At 36.9% G+C, this 27625-nt stretch overlaps 2 protein-coding genes across 2 annotated transcripts in view; one reads left to right on the top strand and one right to left on the bottom strand.

Moving 5' to 3' along the window:
• The window catches only part of LOC140139793 (exportin-2-like), an 80089-nt gene that overhangs the window by 39156 nt on the left and 13308 nt on the right, over positions 1-27625 (top strand). The window contains exon 20 of the mRNA XM_072161505.1: positions 192-289. Within this exon, the coding sequence (XP_072017606.1) occupies positions 192-289 (98 nt within the window). The remainder of the gene's footprint in view (positions 1-191; positions 290-27625) is intronic.
• Positions 3631-5057, bottom strand: LOC140139569 (toll-like receptor 4). Its single transcript, XM_072161274.1, has one exon. The coding sequence runs from the start codon at positions 4891-4893 to the stop codon at positions 3631-3633; it is 1263 nt and encodes a 420-aa protein (XP_072017375.1). The 5' UTR covers positions 4894-5057.

The raw sequence follows: 27625 nt of genomic DNA, 5'->3' as shown, positions 1-27625 counted from the left end.
TGGGAAAAGTGTTTTCATCAACATTGAATTGGGGGAGCACTGGGGGATTTACAGTTAGTATGCCAGAGTGTGCCAACATTAATTTCCTTGATTGTAGTTCTATAGCAAGATAATGTAACATGATAATTGAAATAGATCTTAAGAACATAACATCCAAAAACAAACTTTTTTACTTTCATCTCTGTTTGCAGACACCACTATTGGGCGTTTTCCAAAAACTGATTGCATCCAAGGCTAACGACCATCATGGATTTTACCTGATACAGACAGTGGTTGAACATATGAATGGGTAAGCATAAACATGTATACATGTATTAAAGACCCATTCAGTGATCTCAGCAAAAGTGTAAAAAATTGAAATTTTGTATAAATTGGCTAAAAGTGAACAAATATTCATTGAAACTATCACAAAGTAATTTTGATATGCAACATTGGCAAAAAACTAGGAGAATAGCTATATTTACAAAAGTTGAAGCTTCATTCAAATACATGTAGCTAATTTATTTTCATTTATTTCTTATTTAACCTGGGGTGACCAATCAATACTGGCACTGTTTCACCTTTGTTTCCAGGTGAAATAGTCTAATTTCTCTGTATAAGGAGAGATATTACAGTTTCATGAAAAACTCCTATTTTGTCTTTAATATACACAGCTTTTGGCTTAACCATTAGCAGGCTATGTTAGCACTAGGCATGTTCACGATAATGTTATTATCGTCTACCGCGATAAATTTTCATTATCGCGATCGCGATAATAGTTTGACAGGCCACGAAAAGCAGGCAGATGACGATACCGAGAGAGACCAACCCGACAATGGCATATACCAGCAATAGCGCTACGGATACTGACTAACAATATTTAACAATATTTTCACTTTTTTTTTAAAACAGAAACTTGGTCAAATAAAATGTTTTTAAGCTTCCCTCATTATCGCCATTATCGATTATCGCGATAAATTTTGCTAGCGATATAGATGTTGAAAAAGTGGCGATGAACATGCCTAGTTAGCACATCTATATGATACTAACAAAGTAGCACAAAACTAAAATTTTATGATTTTTACAATTTTCCAAATGAGAAAATCACTGAATAGGCCTTTAATGTAATTTATGTTATTATGTGTTGGTTGTTCATATAATTCCTATAGTATTACTAGTAGCAAAGTATAGATAATGTGAATTTGAGGGCAACATATTTATCAGTGGCTCTTGTTGGGAATCCATTTATTGTGTGGTCTGTAGGCCATACTATGGTTTCATATGGCCATCCATCATTTCTGTATATTTTTACCAGTAAACTTGGAGGGTACATATGTGCAGTTATGCCTATAACTACTTTTTAGACAAATCGGTTGTCTAAATTTGAAGAAATCTAGAAGGAAAGAAAAACCACCTAGAGTTTGGCAGATGCACAACTACATGACAACAATTCTGAAAAGTGCACAATTTTGTTCGTAAAACTGGGGCCAGTTACAACTTCTTTTGCATTGTTAGGATATATAAGCCAGAGATGTGTAACTTTTTCAGATTTCCACTGAAATTTGGATGTGGGGCCGTAAATAAAAACACCCAAACCACAACCACTTAAACCTCGCATTCATAACCATTTAAAGTCCTTGCAACCACATTGGGTTCTAATCTGTTCTATAATCAGACCACTATACCAGAGAAGATATCTTACACTTCCCATAATGCATTTCTTCCATTTCAATTTCTCTACTGATTTGCTATGTTGTGCCACACTGGTCGATAGTGACGAAATATACCTTGGTGAACAGAGCACATCCAGATCTTGCAAAATATGTTTATTTCTTGACTAGTAACCCTTGTTCAGCCAGTCTATTCTCAAAATGAAAACAAAGGAAATCTGTACAAAGTAATGGGAGCATCATTTGTTGAAATGAGGGGATGTGTCATGTTGCAAAGGATTCTGGGAAGGGTAAAATATCTTCTCTGCCACTGTACCATCATCCTGGAAACCCACCCTGATCCAGCTAACTCCGTAACTCTCAATCAAAAACTATGCATACAGAGAATGGTGAAAGCCACACAATAAAAGCTATATGTCAAGAATATTTTTGCAGGTTTTTAAAATTTGCATTTCTGTAATTAAATTAACTTGAAAAGCATAAAAACCTCGTGAAAATTTCCAGCTATATACTGTATTGTTACCTAGTAACTGGCGAAAAGGTTATCAAATTGAACAAACAATGGGAAAGGTTAACTTCCGTGACAGTGGTATTATATCCTGGATTAACTGCAATTACTTCCTTGGGATATTGAACTTGAACTAACTTGTGTTACAACCAGGGGTGTGAGAGACCAGATTTTAATCTGTTTTCAGATATTTTTTTTTTCAACCTGCAGATTATTTTCTACACTTGTTGTGTACAAAAGTATGTATGGTTTGAATGATTTCAGATTTTTTTAGCTGTTCCAGACCATCGGTTCGCCAAAAACAGATATTTTTTCAAAGACACTCTCTCAGGCCTGGTTACAACTAGAAGTATAACATAAGACATTTTCAAAACTATTTACAATATTTCAGATACAAATGGTTCAACTTTAATGAAGGTTAATGTGGAGTACTTAGAGCATATCTACATTAATACATTACATTATCAACAATAACCTAACAAATACACTGTACAATGGCAAGCAACTGCATCTTATAGTCATGATTATTTACAAAAGTTGATAGAATTCAGGATTTAGGTTAATCTGTTAGCTTTCAATACATTCAGATTATGTTCATGTCAAGTTAGGCTGAATTTATGGTAAGGGTACATCTTAGTCATGATTATTTACAAAAGTTGATTCTCATCAAAGAGATTAAACTTAAAGAGTTGGGACTCAGAATAGGACTGTGTGTAACTTTACATGGTAAATCTGCCATAACGGATCGTCACTTACGGAGTCTAAAATAGTGTACATTCGGCATTATCGGTAAAAGGCAATAAACAATAATTGAAAGCTTTAAGTGATCGATAGCAACTTTTTGCACAGTATTTATTTATAATACAAATTTTTATGGCAAATGAATATTATTAAAATTGATATTTTTGACATTGATCAGTCCTCAAAGTAAACTTTGTGTATCTTCAATACAAAAGGTCAAAATTATCAAATGATGGACGGCTTTTCCTCCCAGCTACCTACATGTACACTTTAAGTACATATCATTCGATTTATGAAGTTTACTTTGATGACTGTTAAATATCAAAAATAAACAAATATCAATTTCTAAAAATTTGCCATAACATTTGTATTATATCGCGAATATCAGAAGGACATTCCTCGTATTCAGAATGCAATTCGATATGTCTGATGTGTTCTCATGTCCCACAAAAAATATTGCAAAAACATTGCTATATGATTCCTTATGCTTAAGGTTTGCATACATATGTTGTGCTTAGTGCACGTTATCAGCACGATACATGTAACACACAGATCAAGCATGCACTATAATCAAAATTTGCTGGGCACATTTCAAAATAATTAATCCACAAGTACCCTGTTTTGTCCTCCTTCAGTTGCAAGCAAACATGGAGGGGTGGGGCATCTCTTTGATTCTCAAGTCACAAAACTGTAATACTCTTCACATTTTACATGTATGTACATAAATTACATTTAGATATCAAATCTGCGATCTAATGGCACAGGCCTCTTAAGCTCCTCTCGAAGGCGTCTCCAAAATATATACTGCCCATGTTCATCGTCTGGCCATTTTAGCAACTGCACTCTACAGAATAATTGTCTCAGCAACAGAGTCATTTTGTTATCTGGAATCTCCTCCAGGAGAATAAGAATCATCACATTGCGGCCCTCTTCCATGACTCGATGATGCGCCATGTTTAATTCAAAATAACACCAGTTGTCTTCAACAAATCGGCAAGTAGAGTATAACAAGAATTTTATGGCTTCAAGCATTATATGAAGAGACAGTTCACCAAAAATTGGTCTCCCAGCTCGTATGTCTCTGGTCTTAAGACAAAGTCTGAATCGTTCTTCACCTTTCTCAATATTGGCTAGAAGTTCTTCATCTACCCAGTCCTCATCCTCTATATGGTAGGGGACATACGCATCATACCGGGGGATGCCATCCTCATCATCATCAATACGGTCATCATCATTGACAAGAAAGTGTTGTTGGTTTCTTCTGTTGACAAGCAAGAAGAATCTGTACTTAATGTGCCAGCGATACCGTACAGCTACCACAACAACTACTACTAATGCAGCTATAGTAAAAGTAATGCCAATAGAAATGTGTTGTATCAAGTATGATTTACAGTCATCTAGGTTAACCTCTGTTATGCTAATATTCTGTTTTGATCCTTGTAAATAACATTGATAATCACCATGTTGAAGAAGAACCATGTTGTCTGTAAGAACCCAAGTTCTAAATGCTTCCACACTGCAATCACATACAAGTTGGTTATTCCTTAGATCCAATATGGTCTTGTAAGGGTGGCGAGATAGACTAGATAAGATTGCGTTGGAGACTATTGTAATGGCATTGCCATGAAGAATCAATGTTCTGATGTTGACCAAGTGCTTTAAGTTGCTTATTGACGTAAGTTTGTTGTGACTTAGATCCAAGTATGTTAGGTTACTAAAAAATTGAGCAAGATTATTACCCATTTCTGAAATCTCATTGTTACTTAAATCAAGGTATTGTAGTTGAGGTGATTTAAAGAACTGTATTATCATGGCTATGTCCTGAAAATGAAATGATGTACTATCGAGACTATCCAGGTATAGGTGATGTAATACAGGTAAATGCATCTCAGCATTTAATTGGATGGTGCACTCGGTAAGAATTAAAGACTGAAGATGAGGACAGGTAATGTTTTTCCAGTACACATCAGATGTACTTAAATCAAGTGATTTCATCTGAGTTGCAAACTGACACAAGCTTCCTAGATTTACTTCAAAACCAAAGTAGTTACGTTCTTGATCTGCAGTGTTTAGGACTTCTAAATTTGGTGGAGAACATGGCCAAAAAGTTAAATAGGCACTGAACCGATTGCCTTGTATATGTTTACATTTGTAAGTGAGGAAATGTTACACAGTTGCCCCCATAAAGATACAAACTCATGGTGACCGCTCAATTGATTGTATGACAAATCTAACATGGTTAAAGAATTATAGATACTAAATATATTCATTACCATAGGTGGAAACATAGTATTGGATCGTGACAATTTTAATTCATTCAAACTTATTAAGCCTTCAAAAGCGTTCACAGACAATGTGAGATATCTGCATGTGATATCTAAAACTTTCAATTCACCAAACCATTCAAAAGGAGTACCTTCAACACTTATTGTTGCAAAATTCCTATATAATATTAATGTTAGTACCTGTAATGATGCCTTCCAATTTCCCCATGATGCAAATGTTGTTGAATTTAGATGGACTTCGTCTGAGAACACATTTAGAGTTAGATTTTCAAGAGGAGATGAATCTAGCATGTTCAAAGAGTCTATTTCTGCATCAAATTCTCCCTGTGTAAGTTCCAGACTAGTGAGTTTATAGAGTTCCTTGAATGCTTGAAGACCAGTTGTAGAGGATTTCATATAAAAGTCCAGATATTTCAAGGGAATCACTCTGCTACATTTATGACTAATCGCATCCAAGTGATGGGGATTCTCTTCATATGATGAGCACAACATAAGATCAGGACATGATGCACCAATGTCTATTTCAAGATGTTGTAGTTTATGTAATCCAGTAAGCAGCTTCTCAATGCTATCACAGTCATATATTGTAGGGCTATATTTATCAATGTACAGTTTACGTAATGATGACAGTGGAGCTAGAGCAGGGCCAGTAATGTTGCCAGACCCATCATCAAGTTTCAGCCATAGAATTTGTAAGTTTTCTAGCCCTGTAAGTGATGTAGAACCAAGACTTGATAGATTGTTAAAACAAAGTTTAAGTGTGTGCAGTGAGACAAGATCTTGAAATGGGAAACCAGCAAGAGGGCCAAGTGTATTTTCAGTTAAATCCAAATGGGTAAGTTTGCTTAGCATGCTGAAGGTTTCGTTACTTACAAAGGTTAAACCATTGGCACTCAAATCCATATGTAGTAGATTTTGAAGTTCAGCAAATGCTCGATCAGGCAATCTTGAAATCAAGTTGTTATAAAGGTCTAACTTGTGCAAATTACGAAGGCTGCTTAGAGCTTGTATATAAGAAATATAATTTGACTGCAAATCCAAAGTTACTAGTTCATCTAGTCCAGTGAATGCACCATCATGTAAGGCTGAGATATTGTTCCAAGAAATATCCAAATATTGCAACTTGTGAAGGCTGCTAAATACATTAGCTTGTATATAGGAAATATAGTTGGAATTTAAATCCAATGTTACTAGTTCCCGGAGTCCAGTAAATGCACCGCCATGCAATGTTGATATGCCATTATCAGAAAGATCTAAATGTTGCAACTTTTTAAGTCGGTGAAATGCGTCATCAGAGATAATACTAAGTAGATTCCGATGCAGATCTAGGAATTGTATTGAAGTAGCATGTCGCAGTGGTGGAATGCAAACTAGGTTCCTGAAACTACAATCCATATTGGTAGAATTCCACATTTTACAAGCGATACTTCCTTGTGGATAACATGAGTTTCCCTGTTCCGTTGATTTGCCATTAGTGAGCTGGATATACACAGGACAAAACACTTGATACATAAGAAAAACACATATAAATTGTAGTATGGAAGCCATGGTGAAAAACATAAATTGTGTTCCCGGCAACAAGATGACCAAACCAAGTGAAATACTTTCAGTCTTTAGTATCACCAATTGTTGATTGTATCAAAACTAACTATAACTCGATCCAACCCAAGTTGGCATACAGTGTTTGGGTTTGACCAGGGACCATGAAATATGGTCCCTGGTTTGACCATTGTGTCTTCTCTGGTTTGACCTTTTGCACTTTTGGACAGTGTGCAAATTAAGTTGTCATCCGGACATCCTGAAGCCCAGATTTGCTGGCGCATGACCAGAAATTCACTGCAGGTTATCCGTTGGATGCCCATACTCTATAAAAAAACAACACCTAGAGCGGTTACCGCACCAAAGCTGAACCATGGGGCTTCGGCAGTATATTGTGGTATACCATTTGTCACCCGGGGGTTCATATCTTCTTGGGATATATGAAAAGGACCCAAAATAGGAATATTGACCCAAGTATTTTCAGGGGGTCACACCTTCTTGGCATTTCGAGATATGAAGAAAAGGACCCAAAATAGGAATATTGACCCGAGTCTTATGAGGAGTGTGACCCCCAGCGGGGAAATTATTTTTATTATATTCTTTACTTTGTTCTCTTTCATTTGACACCACTCGGGGGTACATACCTTCTTGGTATTTTCAGATATAAAAAGGACCCATATGAAAATTGACCCAGAGCTTATTATGAGTGCCACCCTGGGTGAGAAAATATTTTATTATATTCTTAATTTTTTTCTCTTTCATTTGACACTACTTGCGGGGTTATACCTTAGTGGCATTTTGAGATATGCCCATTTTAGACCAAATGGTTAGTCAGTCTGTAAGTAAGGAATTAAAAAGTAAGATACACTCATATAGGCTGATACCATTTCATGGTTCAGCAAAAATAATTGCTATTTTCGCTTTTTGAGTGTTACTTGACCTAGAGCTAATTGCTAGGATCATTCATGGTTGATTTTTTTTAATGTGTTTTTATATATGCAAAGTTCTAATTTAACTTAAGAAAATTAAAATTCTAAATTTTGAATAATATTTTTTTTCGGATGACACAATTTTGGCGGATGACCAGATTTCATGATTTTGGACCATACCATTATTTTGAGGGAAGTTACAACGCCAGTGTATATTATCCATGAATGTGTTAAAAACTTAATGAGTTTATTCACAAGGAGGTGTTACTTACCTATTAACCAGAAGAGTCCTCAAAAAGGACAAAGTTCCGGTGATGGCCTACTGGTATTAATAAACAAAATAAATCTACTCTTTCTTGACTCATTGCAGTGTATTTCAATCATTTTGTAATGTTTATGCATTACTCCAGTGCTATGCCAGTCCTATTGCACTGTCAATACATGTTGAGTATATATACATAAGATAATAATATACATGTAAATGTGTAGTTTGTAGGCATATGCATTTTTTCAATGATTTTCTTTAATATTCAACGTATTTTTACCGTTAAAACAGGAAACTTGGTATTTATCCTAAATATGTTTTACTTTTACTAAGCTTTGCATACATTTAAACCATCAAAAGTAACATTTTTGATGATAGTCAATATTATACCCAGTATAATATATGTACTATTCTATTACCCCCACGACCCATTATTCAAAATCGCGCACTGTGATTTGTTGAAACGTGTCACATGAAAGACCATTAATTAGCAATAAAGTGGCCAGGGCAACGAACTTTATGTTCTTCTCGCATCATAGCGCACAGCAAAGCGTGATGCAGTATATTAGCGTCGTTACGCACTCTACGCAAAGCGTTACACTTAGTTACACGTTCTGCAATACTCGCTATCGCTTACGCTTTGGCTACGCATAGGCGCTCCACCTTGAGGTAAACAACTTGAAATATTTGGGCAAGAAAATGTGATATTTTCTCTTTAAATCGCACTATTTCTTGGTAATAGAATAGAAATAAAGGGTGCAGCATTATCTTTTACATGCAAATAATGTGTCCTCGGCAGTAAAAATGTTTAAATAATTATTTACGTTTTTACTGCCTCGGACACATTATTTGCGTGTAAAGGGTAATGCATTTCCCTTTATTTCTTATAAGAATCCAGGTGTTGAGCCTAGTAGTCCTAGATCATTTAACCAAAGTTTTCTGCGCAAACAGCATTATAAATCATACATAGTTTATAAATTTAGCGGAATCTCTGGAAGGCAAAGTTACAAAGTTTACATGGTAAAAAAATGGTTGCTGTCTTGGTATTGAGAGTATTGTATTGCTATATTGAAGCAGGAGGAAACCGGAGATTGTTGTGAAAACCTGCGAGAGCGACCATGGATCGGGATAAACCAAGTGCACATTCAGTCCTTGGGCACGGCCAGGGCTTGAAACAGGGACTCAGTGGTGCAAGGCTAGGGAACAACCGCTGCACCAACTTGCTCTCCCAATATTTATTTAAATAACTTTTCATCAAAGGCATCTTAAAGTTATTGGTTGGTACAGTGTGTAAAAAAAAGTCTTCTTTGTTTGCTGTTCAATTTTAAGATAAGCAACTGATAAATTAATTCATTAATACAGTCAGTGCATCTTGTGTGGTAAATGTTATGTACTACTATTTTATTTGGCCAATTTCAACTTTAAAATGATACATTAAGGGGGTACTACACCCCTGTGGTAAATTTATGACTATTTTTGCATTTTTCTCACAAATTAATAACACACTGGTAACAAAAGTTATGTATATTATTGGGGCAAGGAATCCAATTACTACACTGAAATTTCAGTGACTCAAGACAAGCGGTTCAGTAAATATGATAGGAAATGAGGTACATCCTAGCGGTACCTCATTTTCTATCATAAGCATCGAACCGCTTGTCTTGGGCCACTGAAATTCCAGTTCAGTAATTGGATTCCTTGCCCTATAATATACATAACTTTTGTTACCAGTGTGTTATTAGTTTTTGAGAAAAATGCAAAAATAGTCACAAATTCATTGAGGGGTGTAGTACCCCCTTAAACTTATAAAGAACGTTATACCAGTCCTTTAAAGAAACCTGAATATTTTGCCCTGAGGACTTACAAACTTCCTATTTCCTGCAGACAAAATGAATTAAGGGATGTACCATTAGATATCAATGGGGCAGGGATGCAAGTTTTCCTGCTTTTGCAGGAATTCCTGCTTTCTTGAAGTCCAAATTCCCGCACTTTTCTTTATTTTCAGCCCGTGTTGGAGGCTTTTGGCCCAGATTTGCACAATTCTCAGGCTTTTTCCTTCAGGTCAGCTTGCATCCCTGATGGGGGGTAGTTGAGGTCATAAAAATTCTTTTTTAGCACCTCTTTGAAGCAAACACCAGCGAGACAACTTCTTTTTGCTCCTAGGTGAGACTAATTTTAAATTTTAGTCATATTAACAACAACAACAAAACCGCATTTATATAGCGCCTTACGAAACACCTCAAGGCGCTTTACAGAGAATACAATATACTAAATACTTACAAATTAATCCTACAACTTAAATTGTACAACTTCATAACAAGAAGTGTTTTAAAAAAAAAAAAAAAAGACAAAAAGTATGCAAAAGAAATAGTTTTCCTTAAAAGAGATCACACAAATATATGCACATGAAAAATACATAAAAAAAAAAAAAAATAATGGTTTGTCTCAAAGCTCACGAGTGGTTTGAAAACAAATGCAAAATGCGATTTTTTTTTTATTATTTTTTTTTTTTATTCCCGACTTTTTTCATGGTATTTGAAGAAAAAAATCTCATTTTGCCGAATTTTTCTGGAAAAACTATTAAAAAAAAAACTAAAAAAATTTTGAAATAAAAATTTTTTTTCCAAATCTCACGATTTTACAAATGTGCGAGCGAGCTTTGAGACAAACCTTTTTTTTGGGCCTTATATATACCAATTATGTAACCATGCAGGGATTCAATATCGCTCAGTCATAAGGGAACACATTCTGGAGGCAAATTATGGTATGGAGAGCGCAAAAAAAAAAGTGATAATTTTCCACAATTTCTTTTTGGATTTGTGAAGTAAATTTGATTAATTATGTAAGTCTACATTTTTACCATGTTGACGTTTTGTAGGTCACCTAAATCTCATGTGCCTCAAAAAACATTATTTTAGGTTAAAATGAGTTCACATAGTGAGTTTTTGCACGTAGGATTATTTTCTTCAAACATGTGTAAGGGTTTCTCACAAAAAAAACCCAATATAACCACATCCATCCTCACATATGGCTCCCAGTGGCACAGATTTTTTTTTGAAAATCTTTTCACAAATAAATGCGCATAAATAGTTATCCCAGTCCAAAGTAAAAATATTATGATGAAAAATGGAACATTCAAGATGAAGCGAGAAAATTTGCAATTTCAAAGCTAAAATAATAATCAAATCTTTTAGCTGAACCATGAAATGGTCTCAGCATATATTACTAACTTACTTACTTCCTTACTTAATCAGCAACCTTTACATGGACATATCTTGAAATGCCAAGAAGGTATGACCCCAGTGGTGTCACATGAAAGAGAACAAAGTAAAGAATAAAATAAAATGTTTCCCCACCTGGGGTGACACTCATTATAAGACCTGGGTCAATATGGTCCTTTTCATATCTCGAAATGGTGTGTAAATAACAAAGGTTTGTAAAATACAAATAATATGCAATATGCAAATAAGTTCATTTATATTCAGAAATATGCAAATAACATGACATAAAATTATGCAGCACATCAGGCCACCGTATACTATCACAATACCAAGTTTGAAGGTGATCGATTATTGTGTTTAAGCTGCAGAGTGATTTAAAGAAAATGTATGCAAATAAGCTCATTAATATTCATAAATACGCAAATAACAAGACACAAAACTATACAGCACATCAGGCCACCATATCCAATCACTGTACCAAGTTTGATATAATATTGGATGGCTGAGCATGATACCATAACATATCGGATAATTCCCTCTTTGTCGCATTTCCCAGGTTATGGTCCACCTTGCCAAATGATGTCTCCAGTGAAATTGTTTTTAGTTTGTTTTTCGTTTTCGCGCAAAACGCGTAGTTGTATGTACCTTTATCAGTAATGTGTTGTGTGTGCGTTTAATTTTTAACGCTTTTTTTATATATAATATCTTTCGTCAACGGGGTTATCGGAGACCCACTTCAAAGTGATTTAGTTCGCTATTAGGGAATCCGCCAGGGACCCCGTTGACTATTGTGTTTGTGTTTATGGTTTTAAGGCTTTTTTTCTGCTATTGTATGTATGTTTGCCTGGATTATCAATAAATCAAATCAAATAAATCAAATCAAAACATAATAATGAAGGTGATCAGTCATTGTGTTTACACTGCAGAGTGGATTAATGAAAATGTAGGCAAAATATGCAAATATGCTCATTAATATTCATAAATATGCAAATAACACAACACAAAACTATACAGCATTTCAGGCCACCATATCCAATCACTATCAAGTTTGAAATTGATGGGTTATTGTGTTTAAGCTGCAGAGTGGATTAATGAAAATGTAGGCAAAATATGCAAATAAGCTCATTAATATTCATAAATATGCAAATAACGTGACCCAAAACTATACAGCACATCAGGCCACCATATCCAATCACTGTACCAAGTTTGCAGTTGATCAGTTATTGCGTTTAAGCGGTAGAGTGGATTAATGAATTTGCTTCTGCCCGGACAGGCAGGCAGCCAGGCAGCCAAACAAACAACCAGACAGGCAACCATCTGGATGATAACATAAGCCCCACATAATATGTGTGGGGACAATAAACTTTGGACCATTAGTCCAGCTGCCAAACTCAATTATGCCACAGAAGCTTGTTTTGGTGTCTATAGTTTTGTTTTTGATGGATATTGCTTCTCAAGATCACCAACTTCAAAAATACGTTTACTGGAACTCTGTCAGCATTGAGCATTTTGAGATATGGCAGGTCAAAGTTCACACAGATGTCAAAATTCAAATTGCTCAAATGCTGTTGTAAAGTTCCCCAAATGATTCCTCTTGTCATGGCGATCCAGAAAATGTATACTTTTACCTATCTGTGACATACCCTTCTGGAGTTATAAGCAATGCATTGGACCTTGTGCAAAATAATATGCGCTGGACAGCTAGCAGTACGCTTAATTTGTAAAAGGAAATCTGAATAAATAGAGTGGTTACCACACGCACCATAGCATTTCATGATGGAAAGGACTCAAAATATGAATATTGACCCGGGTCTTATAGTACAGCTGCTAATCTGAATCATTGTGCACTTGTGTGATAAAAGCATGAGAGTGTCCACACATGAAGTACATGGCCCAGAGTTTATTTTAAGATGTGGAGCCATTTCAGATTTGACCCATAGTGACCTCTAGAGGTCACAAAAGGTCACAAAGGGGTAAAAATGTGAAAATGCTCCAATCTTGTTAACAAATACACCAAATTATTAAGCCTGATCACAAGGATTTCAAAAGCGATAGTTTGTGCTATCTACCACCTATAGTTACAGAGTTATTCTACAAAAACTTTTTTTGTCGTACAGGGGTAAAAATTTCAACTTGCTCCAATTTTGACAAAAATGGTGGCAAACTGTCCGTTTAGCTGACACGAATCAAAAAAAGAATAGTTTTGCATATCTACTGTGTGAACCTACTGAGAGAGGTTAAACATGTCAAATGCCATTGGCTGGCCATAGGGCCCTGTTGATCGTTGACTTCCATTGAAAAATAACAAGTAACAAGTACATTTTAGATGGTAAGTACTATACTGTTTCTTGATTCGTATGTCAACTTGTCAAGACAAACAATTTGCCACCAAATTTGACAAAATCGAGCAAGTTGAAATTTTACCCCATACAACCAAAAATGTGCTGTTTTTATCCAGAAATGTGGTTTTGCAGAATAACTCTGTAACGATAGGTCGTAGATAGCACAAACTATACATTTTGAAATCCTTGTGATCAGACGAATAATTTGGTGTATCTGTTGGTCAACAAGATTGGAGCATTTTCACATTTTTACTCCTGTGTACAATAGTACTAAATTGGAGCTTAGCTGCTAAACTAATGTCTGCACAAAAAGTAACTCAGCTGTTATGAATATGCCTATAGATTCAGAACTAATAATTGTTTTCACAATATTTCAACATAAAAAGAAGGATGATTTATTTCAGCATTTTGATACCCCAATTGTCAATTTTGTTCAATATAGACAATACAGCAGTGTTTTGAAAGAAAAAATACCCCAATTTAAAAGTTGCAGTTATTTGTATTGATTTGAAGTAAGCGCGAAGATAATGACGGGCTTTACGTGTTTACAGTGCTGGCATTATAACCATTGATCGCTGTAAACTGCAACTTTTAAATTCGGGTATTTTTCTGTAAAAGAACTACTGTGTTGTTAATATTGAATGACATTTGACGAATGGGGTATCAAAATGCGTGTAAATAAATCATCCTTCTCTATGTTGAAATATTGTGAAAACAATTATTAGTTCTGAATCTATAGGCGTATTTATAACAGCTGAGTTACTTTTTGTGCAGACTTTATTATGAGTGTTGTCCTCAGGTGGGGAAATTATTTTTTTTATTTCATACCTTCTTGGCATTTTGAGACATGAAAAGGACCAAAAATATGAATATTGACCCAAGTCTTATGAGGAGTGCCTCCACCATTGGGAAAATTATTTTACTATTTTTTTACTTTTTTCTCTCATTTGACACCACTCGAGAGGGGGGGGTCATACCTTCTTGGGGCCACCTGAATTACGACCCGCGTAATTCTAGTTTTAAGATGTGGAGGGATTTCAGATTTGACCCCTAGTGACCTCTAGAGGTCACAAAAGGTCACACATGTGTAAAAAATGTGAAAATGCTCCAATCTTGTCAACAATATTTTTTTGGCCGAAGGGTGGTAATTAGTACCTTTAAGCTTGAGGGCTACAAAGGTTTGCATATGTTGCGCTCATTGTGTGTTATCAGCACAACACATAACACACAAAAGGCAAACAAACATGCACTATCAATCCAAATTTGCCGAGCACATTTCAATATAATGAATCTACCCTATGTTGTCCTCCATGAGTTGCAAGCAAACATGGCAGAGTCCTGACTCTTGAAAGGGGTGGGGCATTCTCAACTCACAAAACTGTAATACTCTTCACATTTTATTTACATAAATTACAGTTAGATATCAAATCTGCGATCTAATGGCACAGGCCTCTTAAGCTCCTCTCGAAGGCGTCTCCAAAATATATACTGCCCATGTCCATCGCCTGGCCATTTTAGCAACTGCACTCTACAGAATAATTGTCTCAGCAACAGAGTCATTTTGTTATCTGGAATCTCCTCCAGGAGGATAAGAATCATCACATTGCGACCCTCTTCCAGGACACGATGATGCGCCATGTTTAATTCAAAATAACACCAGTTGTCTTCAACAAATCGCGGTGATAGTATTACAAGAATTTTGCGGCTTCTCATTATATGAAGAGACAGTTCACCAAAAATTGGTCTCCCACCGCGTATATCTCTGGTCTTAAGACAAAGTCTGAATGGTTCTTCACCTTCCTCAATATTGGCCAGAAGTTCTCCATCTACCCAATCCTCATCCGTTATATGGTAGGGGACATACGCATCATACCGTGGGACACCATTCTCATCATCATCAATGCGGTCATCGTCATCATCATTGACAAGAAAGTGTTGTTGGTTTCTTCTGTTCACAAGCAAGAATAATCTGTACTTAATGTGCCAGCGATATCGGATGGCTACCACAACAACTACCACTAAAGCAGCTGTAGCACATGTAATGCCAATAGAAATGTGTTGTAACAAGTGTGATGTTTCACATTCATCTAGATTAACCTCTGTTATGCTAAAATTCTGTTTTGATTTTGGAAAATGACATTGATAATTACCTGCACCATATGAATCCTGTTGAAGAAAGACTATGTTGTCTGTAAGAAGCCAATTTCTTAGTGCTTCCACATTGCAATCACATTGAAGTTGATTATTCATTAAATCTAGTTTAGTCATGTGAGGGTGATTGGATTGGGATAGCATTGCTTTTGAGACTATTGTAATTGCATTGTCATGGAGAATCAATGTTCTGATGTTGCCCAATTGCTCTAAGTTGCTTACTGATGTAAATTTGTTTCCACTTAGATCCAGGTATGTTAGGTTACTAAAAAAATTAGCAAGTTTCGTGCTTATTACTGTAATCTTGTTGTTACTCAAATCAAGGTATTGTAGTTGAGGTGTGTTTAAGTTCTGTATTATCGTGGCTATATCATTTCTTGTATCGATACTACCCAGGTATAAGCTTTCTAATACAGGTAAGTGCATCTCATCAAGTGGATCTATGATGGTGCACTCCGTAAGAATTAAAGACACAAGATGAGGACATGTAATTTTATGATAATTGTACACTGTAGATGCACTTAAATCAAGTGATTTCATTTGAGCCGCAGACTGACATAATTCTTCTAGATATACCGTAAAAACAAAACTCCCAAAATTATTTTGATTTGCTGTGTTTAGTACTTCTAAATTTGGCGTTGAACATGGCCAAGGGTCTATAAAAGCACTGAACTGATTGCCTGACATGTATACATGTGTAAGTGAAGAAATGTTACACAGTTGCTCCCATAAAGATACAAAATCACTCAAATAATTGTATGATAAATCTAACATGGTTAAAGAATTATAGCTACTAAATGTATGCAATACAGTGGGGGAAACATATTCATAATGGCAGACAATTTTAATTCATTCAAACTTCTTAAACCTTCAAAGGCATTCTCAGACAATGTGAGATATTCACATGTAATATCTAAAACTTGTAATTCACTAAACCATTCAAAAGGTGCACCTTCAATAGTTATTGTTGTATCAACATTAACATATGATTTGAATGTTAATACCTGTAATGATGCCTTCCATTTTCCCCATGATTGAAATGTTGTTGAATTAAGATGGACTTCTTCTGACAACACAGATAGAGTTAACTCTGTAAGAGGTGATGAATCTAGCATGTTCAAAGACTCTATTACTGCATCAAATTCTCCCCCCTGTGCAAGTTCCAGACTAGTGAGATTATAGAGTTCCTTGAAAGCTTGAAGACCAGTTGTGGTGTATGACATATCCAATGTTAGATATTTCAAGGAATTACTCTGCTACATTTATGATTTGCATCCAAGAGATGGGAATTCTCTTCATATGATGAGCACAAGATGAGATCAGGGCAGGATCCACCAATGACGATTTCAAGGTGTTGTAGGTTATGTAATCCAGTAAGCAGCTTCTCAATGCTATCACATTCATGTAGATTATTCCAATACTTTGGAATGTACAGTTCACGTAATGATGACAATGGAGCTAGAGCAGGACTGGTGATGTTGTCAGACCCATCATCAAATAACAGATATAGAATTTGTAAGTTTTCTAATCCTGAAAGTGATGTAGATCCAAGACTTGATAGATTGTTGAAACTCAGTTCAAGTGTGTGCAGTGAGACGAGGTCTTGAAATGGGAAACCAGCTAAAGGACCAAGTAAGTTTCCATATAATAAGTTCAAATGGGTAAGTTTGCTTAGCATGCTGAAGGTTTTGTTACTTACATACGTTATACCATTCCACCCAAATCCATACTTAGTAGATTTTGAAGTCCAGAAAATGCTCCATCAGGCAATCTTGAAATTATGTTGTTATAAAGGTCCAAATTTTGTAACTTACGAAGGCTGCTTAGTGCATTAGGTTGTATATAAGAAATAGAACTTGACCGTAACTCCAAAATTACTAGTTCATTAAGTCCAGTGAATGCACCACCATGTATGGTTGAGATATTGTTTCTAGAAATATCCAAATGTTGCAACTTGTGAAGGCTGCTAAATATATTGGCTTGTATATAGGAAATAGAGTTCCAACGTAAATTCAATGTTAATAGTTCATGGAGTCCAGTAAATGCACCATCATGCAATGTTGATATATGTTGTTAGTAGACAGATCTAAATGTTGCAAGTTTTTAAGCCTGTGAAATTCATCATCAGAGATAATAGTCAGTTGATTCCCATTCAGATCTAGTGATTGTATTGAAGCAGCATCTCGCAGTGGTGGAACACAGACTAGTTTTCTGTCACTACAATCCATATTGGTAGAATTCCACATTTTACAAGCGATACTTCCTTGTGGATAGCATGAGTTTACCTGTTCTGTTGGTTTTCCATTAGTGAGCTGGATATACACAGGACAAAACACTTGATACATAAGAAGAACACATATAAATTGTAGTATGGAAGCCATGGTGGAAAGCATAAATTGTGTTCGCAGCAACAAGATGACCAAACAAGTGAAATATTTACAGTCTTTAGTATCACCAATTGTTGTTTGTAACAAACTAACAATAAGTTGATCCAACCTAAGTTGGCATACAGTGTGTGGGTTTGACCAAGGGCCATACATGTATAATAGGGTCCCTGGTTTGACCATTGTGTCTTCTCTGGTTTGACCTTCTGCACTTTTGGACCATACCATTATTTTGAAGGAAGTTACAACACAAGTGTATATTATTTATTATCCATGCATGTGATAATAAAAATCCCTTTAAAAAGGGATGCGTCTGGTCCAGAGAAAAGATTGGATGCGTTGTGGTCATGGAAACAGACTGGAAGAATCAGGATCCAAGTACTCATGACTTTTTTTAAATGTGTTTTAATCTCACCTCTTCAAATCGTAAAATATTACACGTGCTTGCTTGTTTATCCCAGTTCACTAATTTACTTATGTCAAATATTTACAATACCCTACACAAATGTACATCATGCACCCTTTCTTTGGTAAGCCCATTTCCTTTTTTAAAGGAATTTTTATGTGCATTAAATCAGTTATGAATGAACAAGAAAACTGTCTCCAATAATGAAAATTTATGGGCCCTTCTTGTCCTTGACTGACCTCTTGAAAAGTTTCAATTATTAAGGTTTAAAGGCTTACTTTAGTGGTATTTTAACTATTTTTTCCAACTTTGTAAACAAACAAAAGTTAAGAGAAAAGAAAACAATGAATTCATGTAGGCCTTGTCCATTTGCATGCTCTGTTTGTGATGCCTATAATCTTTAACCATGTTTGATATTAATGTAAAATGTAAAAGCACCAATTATTATTGGTGTTTTTAAAAACACAAATGTAGTTAAATTTTTTTTTTTTTAAACCAAATATTATTATTATTTTGAATCAGATCATTAGATCATACTTTCTAACACCAACACTACTTTACCCTAATAGAAGGGCATTCGACCCTGCATGTTCATTTCCCTGGATACTTTATTTGGACTTGAATTTTACTTCCACTGTTTTGAAAGAACTTATTTGTTAAGGAGTGCCTTTTATACACAACTGGTTCATATGGAAGATCTAAGAAAGCTCTTATTTCAGTTATACCATTACTGAAATAGGTAAGTTGAAAATAATTGAATATTTACAATGTGTATAACAACTTTTATGAGAAAATTTTTTATTTACTTTCTATAAGATGGTTTGAAAACAAAATTCACAGTGAGTGCATTTCCCTACAAGGGTGTTACAGTCCTAATACTTGACGGGCTAGTTTGGGGTGACACAAAGGACATGTGCCACCTTACACTGGACATATAATTTATCGTGAGGGAGGCTATCCTCCTACGATACTTGAATTTGTATGCGTGGCCACGAGCTTACTTCATTTTCAGTGAAATAGTGTGAGTGCTTGGGTACATGGTATTAGGTTTCGATAAATTGTTGTGTAGTAATTAATGGATATTGAATTGTTTTTTCAATTGCGATTTGTGTAGTGGAGCGTGACAGGGTAGAAAAATGTGTTTTGGGAGGAGTTGATGATTTAATGAATGTGGTGTTAATGAATGTTTGGACTGGTTTTTGTGGAGTTTCAAGGGTTAATATTAATTGGAATTTGCAGTGGGAATTGGTAAGTTTGTTTAGTTGAACTTGGCCAAATTGTTTGTTTTCAGTTGATTGAGATTAATGGAGAGAGTATTAACATATGGATTGATAAGGTTGTGAATGCACAACGGTCCCTAGGGAGTAGTGAAAGGTGTTTACTAGAAGTGAAATACCAGTAGGGATTTTAGGAGTTGTAAGTGCAGTAAGTAATGTGATATTGATTGAATGGACTTGAACCAAGTTCAAGGTTGTAGAAAGTTGTAACCAAATAATTTAGTTACTTTGAACTCAGAAAGTTTTGTAGATGACTTGTGTGATATCTGCTGTAAGGGGAGTGGGTGCTGTTTGTGTTATTCTTAATTGTGCGTAATATGGGACGTTTGTTTTAAAGGAGCTGTTATATTAGTGGCAGGATTGGTGTGGCTGTTTTGTAATGAAGGGAGTGGTGTTCACACTAGCTAAGGGGTGTTCAGTTGTAAGTATGCGAAGGTACTTTCACACTAGCTGTATTGCGAGAGGGGGTATTTAACTCGAGTAAACTGGGTATTTATACCTCGAGTAAAGTGCCCAGTTGTTGTATTAGCGTGTGGTACTGTAGGCTTACCCCATTGACTCATTACAAAACGTTTGTTTAAGAGCTTTAAAGACAGATATTACTAGTACTTGAGGAATATGTCACTAACCATTTGCTTGCCTCATCAGGGTATAGATAGTACCGGAGATAGTAAACCTTAGAGGAGAAGGCCCTGTAAGAATGGGTGACCATTGGGAGAGTCTGTTTAATATTCAGTAGTAACACTAACATCAATCCCCATCGCACCAGTTCTTTTGCCCAATATTTCTGTACAATAATTGAATGACCTTTGAATGTGCTAGGTACAAAACTCATTCCAAAAGATGAGGTCAAATTTGAGCAATGATTGGTATTATGCTGGTGAACGATAGCCTTTACGGAGATATGAACTTGACCAGGTCAGTGACTTTCTCTGTCAAAACATTATGGTATTGTTTCAGTGCGAAAGGGGAGATATCTGAACAAAATGATCATAGTGCAATTATCTTGATTGTATCAAACAGTCGAAAATCTTTTTGAAACCAGTTTTATGATGTAAGTTGATGTAACAACTTAACCTTTGTTTGAGATAAAGAGGTATTGCAACAATGTTAATAATGTCTTCACATCCGAACTGGATAATATTTTGATGGATTTGGACAGATTTGTTGGGTGATTTGTGTTTGTAATTTTTGCTATTCGTGATGTGTATTTTGACTTGTGTTGGTGGAAAAGGTAAGCTTCTGAACCAAGTTTGAACTGATGAATGCCAATGGAACATGTAGTATGAATTGAGGGAATCATTCTAAAAATTGTCAATTGATCAGAATTTTCAGCAGTAGGCCTATTGATCAGAATGAAATGGGGGAAATGATAAGTACAATCAAGATCGCTAGTTCTTATTGACATAACGAACTCATAAGAGTCATAAGTTCTGAATATTGGGGAAAATATCTCAGGTTTGGGCATATAGCCACAAAAAAAATGGTATTTATAAACAAGCAACAAGTTAATAATAGGTCATCACTGGAGTGATTGGTTTCTGGCCCCAAGTAAACCATATAATAACAAAGCTATTGTGGCACTCGACTGCCCATCTATATGCTTGTTCAGACGATCGCTTGTAAAGTCGCTTGTAACTACATTCAAATGTAAACTTGCATGTAGTGCCCGTCTAAGGGGTGGTACAATAATTATGTGTACCCCGGGGGTGAATTCTCAAAATGGTCTGCCAAAAATCTTTGCCCCCCCCCCCCTTACACATGCAAGATATTTTGGAACCTGAATTTGAAACCTTAAATTGTCTTAACATGTAATGCGGCGCAGCGAGCAGGAAATTTTGCATCTTTGAACGTGTTCGTAACGTTTTCCTACGCCTTTTTAGGGCTTAATATAGAAACGGTGCCCAAAATATCTGTGCCAAAATTGCTTGCCCCCCCCTTCGACCTGCCAAAAATCGCTTGACCCCCCTTTCGACCTGCCAAAAATGCTTGCCCCCTTTTGGCCTGCCAAAAATCTTTGCCCCCCCTATAATTCACCCCGGGTACACATAATTATTGCACCACCCCTAAACGCACTCGCATGTAGCTACATGCAAGTTACAAGTGACGATTTTACATGCAAGATATCTTACATGTAGCGAGCCCGGGGGGCACTCCCACTTTGGAGGTCACGCGTATGTAGGGCTGTTAAGACCCCCTTTTTCAGCGTCGCTCTACCCAAAAACCCCATATTTTTTACGAACACATGTTCTGTCACCCGAAGGCCCCTTATTTTTCCATTTGATCTGTCACCCAAAGACCCTTATTTTTCAATTTGAACAGCAATTTTCATTTATCACTGATTTTGTTACCTATTATTTGACAAAACAAAGAAATTTGAAGCCTTTTTGAACTAAAAATTTGATTTTTGAGGTTTTTTTGTTTCCTGGTTGTCCGTCCGTCCGTCCGTCCATCTGTCCGTCCGTCCGTCCGAGCTTGCGGGTGCAATATCTCGGAACTGATAAGATGTACAGTGATGCAATTTGGTGGAGGGATGGTCATTGGCGGTCTTCAAATTCCAGTAGGTTTGGTTAGTGGGTCTAGGTCACCCAAGGTCATCTGGGGGTCATCTGAGGTCAAATTAGCAAAAAACGTCGTATGGGCATGAACCTTGGTGGGTACTGTAAACATTTAGAACCAAATTTTTTGAGGGTCATTTTGGGGTCATCCGGGGTCACCCAGGGGTCATCTGAGGTCAAATAACTTAAAACTGTCGTATGGGCATGAAACGTGGTGGGTACAGTCAACATTTAGAGTCAAATTTTTGGATGGTCTTTTGGGGGTCATCCGGGGTCACCTAGGGGTCATCTGAGGTCAAATAACTTAAAACTGTCATATGGGCATGAAACTTGGTGGGTACAGTCAACATTTAGAGACAAATTTTTGGATGGTCTTTTTTGGGTCATCAGGGGTCACCCAGGGGTCATCTGAGGTCAAATAACTTAAAACTGTCGTATGGGCATGAAACTTGGTGGGTACAGTCAACATATAAAGTTAAATTTTTTGGAAGGTCATTTTTGGCCTTACATTCCACTCGGATAGTATCAAAATACTTCCTTCTGGTGCCAAAATCAAACCATTTTGATGAAGACAAAATGGGTCAAGGATCTTTCATTTGTTACACTTTTTCTAAAAACCTACACTCTCATCTAGAGATGGCCAGTTCCTAGTGAAATTGCACCAGTTAAAATGATACGCGTCAAGGTGGAGGCATTGCGGCCGACGCTTTGCGTCGAGAAACGCGCAAGTCGAGAACCGCTCTAGTTGACACTGTTTCGGCTGTCACCCAAAGGTTCCAAAAGTCATGTTCTCACCCAATGACCCCATATTGTTTACATTTTGCTCTCACCGAATGGCCCTTACTGCGAAAGTGCCAGCCCTACACCTATATCCATTTCATTTTGAAGTGCCCCCCCCCCCCCCGGGGTAGCGAAGTACATTCGAATGTAAGGCCAGTGTGAACAAGACTTGCTTGTAAACTCGCATGTAAGCATGACCTTGATGACCCAATTCTATTCTGATTGTGCATAATCATGGCATAATTTACCAGTGAAGGTCACTCTTACTTTTGAGTTGGCTCATAGACCATGTTGGCTTACAAGTAAGTCCCGTGTGGACACACACTCCCTTGCAGCCTAGTCTCACTTCCCTGGCATAATTTAATTGCCGGCTTGCTTGTAAGTGGGCTACCGTCTAAACACACCTAATTTGCAGTTGGTGGTGCAATAGGAAAGGTTTTGGGAAGGATATCAGCCTTTGGTAGGGCATTAGGCACAACTAACCACCAACATCCTAACAACCAAGCCCCAACCCCACCTCATCCCCGCCCCATCCAGAGTTACAACAGCCATCACAGAAAAAACCTACGATATATGTGGCTCGAGAGCCACAGCGGCTCTAGTTGAAGCTGTATTTACCTAGCTGGGGGGTTTACTAGCTGGGGGGTTTACACCCCCAGCTAGGTATTGTAATCGTTCGGGTTCTTCCGCTGGAAACAAACCACTGTAATCTTCCCGTTTTCTTCCGCTGGCAACTAAGTGAAAATGCACATGTTTTTTTTTGTTACCCTTTGAGTATGAAACCCTGACTTGATGCTATGTAAGAATTATTTGACTAGTGAAGATATGGTTTGGCCTTTTTGAATCATTGTTTTTCCTAAGGAATGAATGTGTTTGTTAGTTTGTTACTGTAATTTGTTATTTAACCTAGGGCACTTAATTAGTTGAAAAGGTAATTAATGACCTGTTGTTTCTGCAAGCCCTGGGAATGTGTGTGTGGGAGGATTGATGGCTAATATGATTTTGGATCCAGTTAGTTGGAATTGAAAGGTTGTTGCAGAAAACTTGGATAATAGTGACAGTAGTTTGTGTAGGAAGCAATAGTTGAAATAATGGCATATGGGCACATGAACAAAGTGAATAACTTTAGGTGATTGCAAAGCCAAAGGTTTTCTTTAAGGTTGAATGTCAATGCAGTGGAAAATATGAGAGTATTGAGATGGGACACCAATGTTAACTATTTTGGTGATTTTGATAGGTGTTTACTTGAGTATTATTGAGGGATTGACATGTTGACAAGGGTTTTGCGAGCTAATTACCTAGTTGATGATTTGTGTTTGAATTTTAGTATTGTTATACCCGCATGCGAAGCATGGACGGGTATATTGCCATCCTGTGGTTTCTTCTCCTCCTCCTCCTCCTCCTCCTTTTCCTCCTCCTCCTTCTCCATCAAACACATCATTCTGTCAAGGCTAGCGCTAAAACTACAAAGGCCTTGGAACCCATATGTGGTACACTTATGGGCCCTACCCCTTAGAAGTGCCTTTTGCCCATCTTGGCCCCAGAGGTCAAAGGTCACGGGCCCTAGGGGCCCAATTTTGAAAATACAAAGCACGCCGTTTCTTGTCAAATAGAGAAGCCTCGGGGCCCTGAGTTGGTACACTGATAGCCCTAGAGGTACTCTATATTTACAAATATACAAGAGCCCCATATGTTATATATTGTGGGCCCCAAGGGCCCAAATGTTAAAATATGGTGCAACAGATTGACAAGCCTAGCTCTAAAAGTGCAAGATCACTAGGGCTCATAAGTGGCATATGTATGGGCCCTAAGTTGTAGATGTGCCTTTTGCCCATTTTGGCCCCAGATGTACAAGGCTATGGGCCCCAGGGTCCCAAATGTTAAAACAAAGGGCCGGCCGTTTCTCAGCAAATAAAGTAGCTACAGGGTTCAGATTTGGTACACAGATAGGTCTTTTAGTATTATATTGTCATATGTATATATAATCCCCATATGTCACATAATATGGGCCCAAGGGCCCCAAACGCTAAAACATAGGGCCGGCCGTTACTCAGTAAATAAAGCAGCTACAATGCCCAGCTTGAGTCTACTGATAGCACTTGAGAATCATACTTTAACATATGTACATGAGCCCCATAAGTCATATATATTGGGCCCCAGGGCCCCAAATGTTAAAACAAAGGGCCGACCGTATCTCATCATATAAAGCAGCTGTATGGCTCAGAGTTTGTACACAGATTGCACCTGAGAATTACATTGTTATATGTACATATGAGCCCCATATATCGCATAATATTGGCCCCAGGGCCCCAAACGCTAAAACATAGGGTCGGCCATTACTCAGTAAATAAAGTAGCTACAGTGGCCAGCTTGAGTCTACTGATAGCACTAGAGAATTATACTTCAACATAATTATGTACATAGGCCTCAAAAGTCAAATATTATGGGTCCCAGGGCCCCAAATGTTAAAACAAAGGGCGGGCCGTTTCTCATCAAAGAAAGCAGCTTCCGGGCTCAGAATATGTACACAGATAGCACCTGAGAATTATATTGTTACTAACACCCACACACCCATCCACCCCACACACGTAAGACTAAACAGACAGATCATATTATATCATAATTGGAAATACCAGCACGAAGCGTTAAGGCTGTTCCAGTTAAATTACATACCCATTGGCTGTTCCATTTAATTTACATACTCCCTATGAAATGGCCCCCAAAAAGGATGTTCCGTATCATTTACATACTCCCTCTGAAATGGCTGTTCCATTTAATTTACATACTCCCTCTGGAATAGTTTCCCCCTAATCATATTGCATAGCCTCACTGTGAGTAAGAGATACTGACAACAGCAACCTATGGAGAGTAAGAGAGCGACTCCCCTGGGAGGGACTTTTTACAATTTCTTTATTTTAAGTGCTACGACAGTGCAACCTACATTCAATTAAAGCTTGTGACTTGGACTTTCACTTTTTTCTTTTTTAATTTCTTTATTTTAAGTCCTCAGCAAATAAGGACTGAAAGTTTCGATAACATGCGGGTATAGCCGTATTTGTGTACAAATATATAGCCTTCTAGTTGTAGTTTGTGGTTGTAGCCTCATTTTTTTGACATGGTTTGATTTCAGTGTGGAAGATCATGGGTAGATTCAGTGGAAATTTAGTTACTGGGGTTTGAAATCTCATCCCCTGTGAGTGATGCTTAAGGTATGGATACACAGAGTTTGTTTAATATGTATTGAAACTGACAGAATATGAGAAGCAGTAATGTCATATTTATATAGGTTTTTTAATAGAAATTTGATTTTGATATGAACCATGCAGGTGTAGGCCAGTAAAAATCAGCCCCAAAATCTCCAAAGGTCAAAATAATTGCAACATGAATTCTATTTTCGGAAAATGTTGCTCTTAAGTCTCTATTTTAACATACTCAAAGTCTACCAAAATCAACCTATGCGAAAGATGTGTAAAGTTGACTTTTTCAAAATGGTAGCCAAAAAGTCATAAAAAATAGAAAATTGTGATTTCAATATTATATGAGTGTCCATGTGGGAATTGGGTGACATTTTGACCTATAAATGCTCTTATGCCCTAACCGCTTTCATACATATTTATTTGTCTGAGTTTTTGTTCAAAATTTCAAAATGGCCGCCAAATACGCTCATTATGGGTTGTGAATACAGACAGGGCAATCAACTTTTCAGCATAGAAGCTTAATCAGTATTAAAATAGTACATGTTAGTTATGAAAATGTTGCTCTTAAGTGTCTATTTTAACATACTCAAAGTCTACTAAAATCAACCTCTGCGAAAGAGGTGTAAAATTGACTTTTTCAAAATGGCAGCCAAAATGTCGTAAAAATAGACAGTTGTGATATCAATATTATATGAGTGTCCATGTGGGAATTGGGTGACATTTTGACCTACAAATGCTCTTATGCCCTTACTGTTTCATAAATATTTATTTGTCTGCGTAGTTTTTGTTCAAAATTTCAAAATGGCCGCCAAATCGTTTCATTATGAGTAGTGTGAATACAGACAGGGCAATCAACTTTTCACCATAGAAGCTGAATCAGTATTAAAATAGTACATGTAAGTTATGATCTACATATTATGTGTATCGGATACTTTAGAGTAAATATTTGAATGGTAATTGGATGGACGGTCCTAATTATCATTCAATACAGCGTCGTCGAACATTTCTCCCACAAAGAGCTACAAGGTCGATTCTAAAGACCTATAAATCAGGGGTGATTCGAAAAGGTGATTTAATTGTCAGCATGACTGCAATATGACTGTAACTTATTTTTACTGTTCCACTTGTATAATTCTGGGGCGACGATATACTTCGCCAGGGTCCGGTCTCCCATAGGCTTGAGGATCGCTGATGTTTGATTATGCGCTCTGATTATCAGGCAGGCGGCATCGGGTCAGTCCTCATCTCTCTTGTCTAATTGAGTGGCACCTCACTCAGTAGTATGCATGCATCGGTCCATCTTTCAGAGGTTAGATCGTCGCATCAGAACCATTAGCTTCCGCCTTTTGTCACCCGGCATTGAGGGCGGGAGGCCGGGACACCATGCAGGAGA

The sequence above is a fragment of the Amphiura filiformis genome, chromosome 18, assembly GCF_039555335.1.
Source record: "Amphiura filiformis chromosome 18, Afil_fr2py, whole genome shotgun sequence".
In the NCBI taxonomy this organism is placed as follows: Eukaryota; Metazoa; Echinodermata; class Ophiuroidea; order Amphilepidida; family Amphiuridae; genus Amphiura; species Amphiura filiformis.
Note: the sequence above shows the minus strand (reverse complement) of the source record. Positions and strands in the feature narration are given on the sequence as shown.

Bases quoted from the DNA above. Each gene is read 5' to 3' on its own strand.
- LOC140139569 (XM_072161274.1), bottom strand. From the start codon at position 4,893: ATGAAATCACTTGATTTAAGTACATCTGATGTGTACTGGAAAAACATT.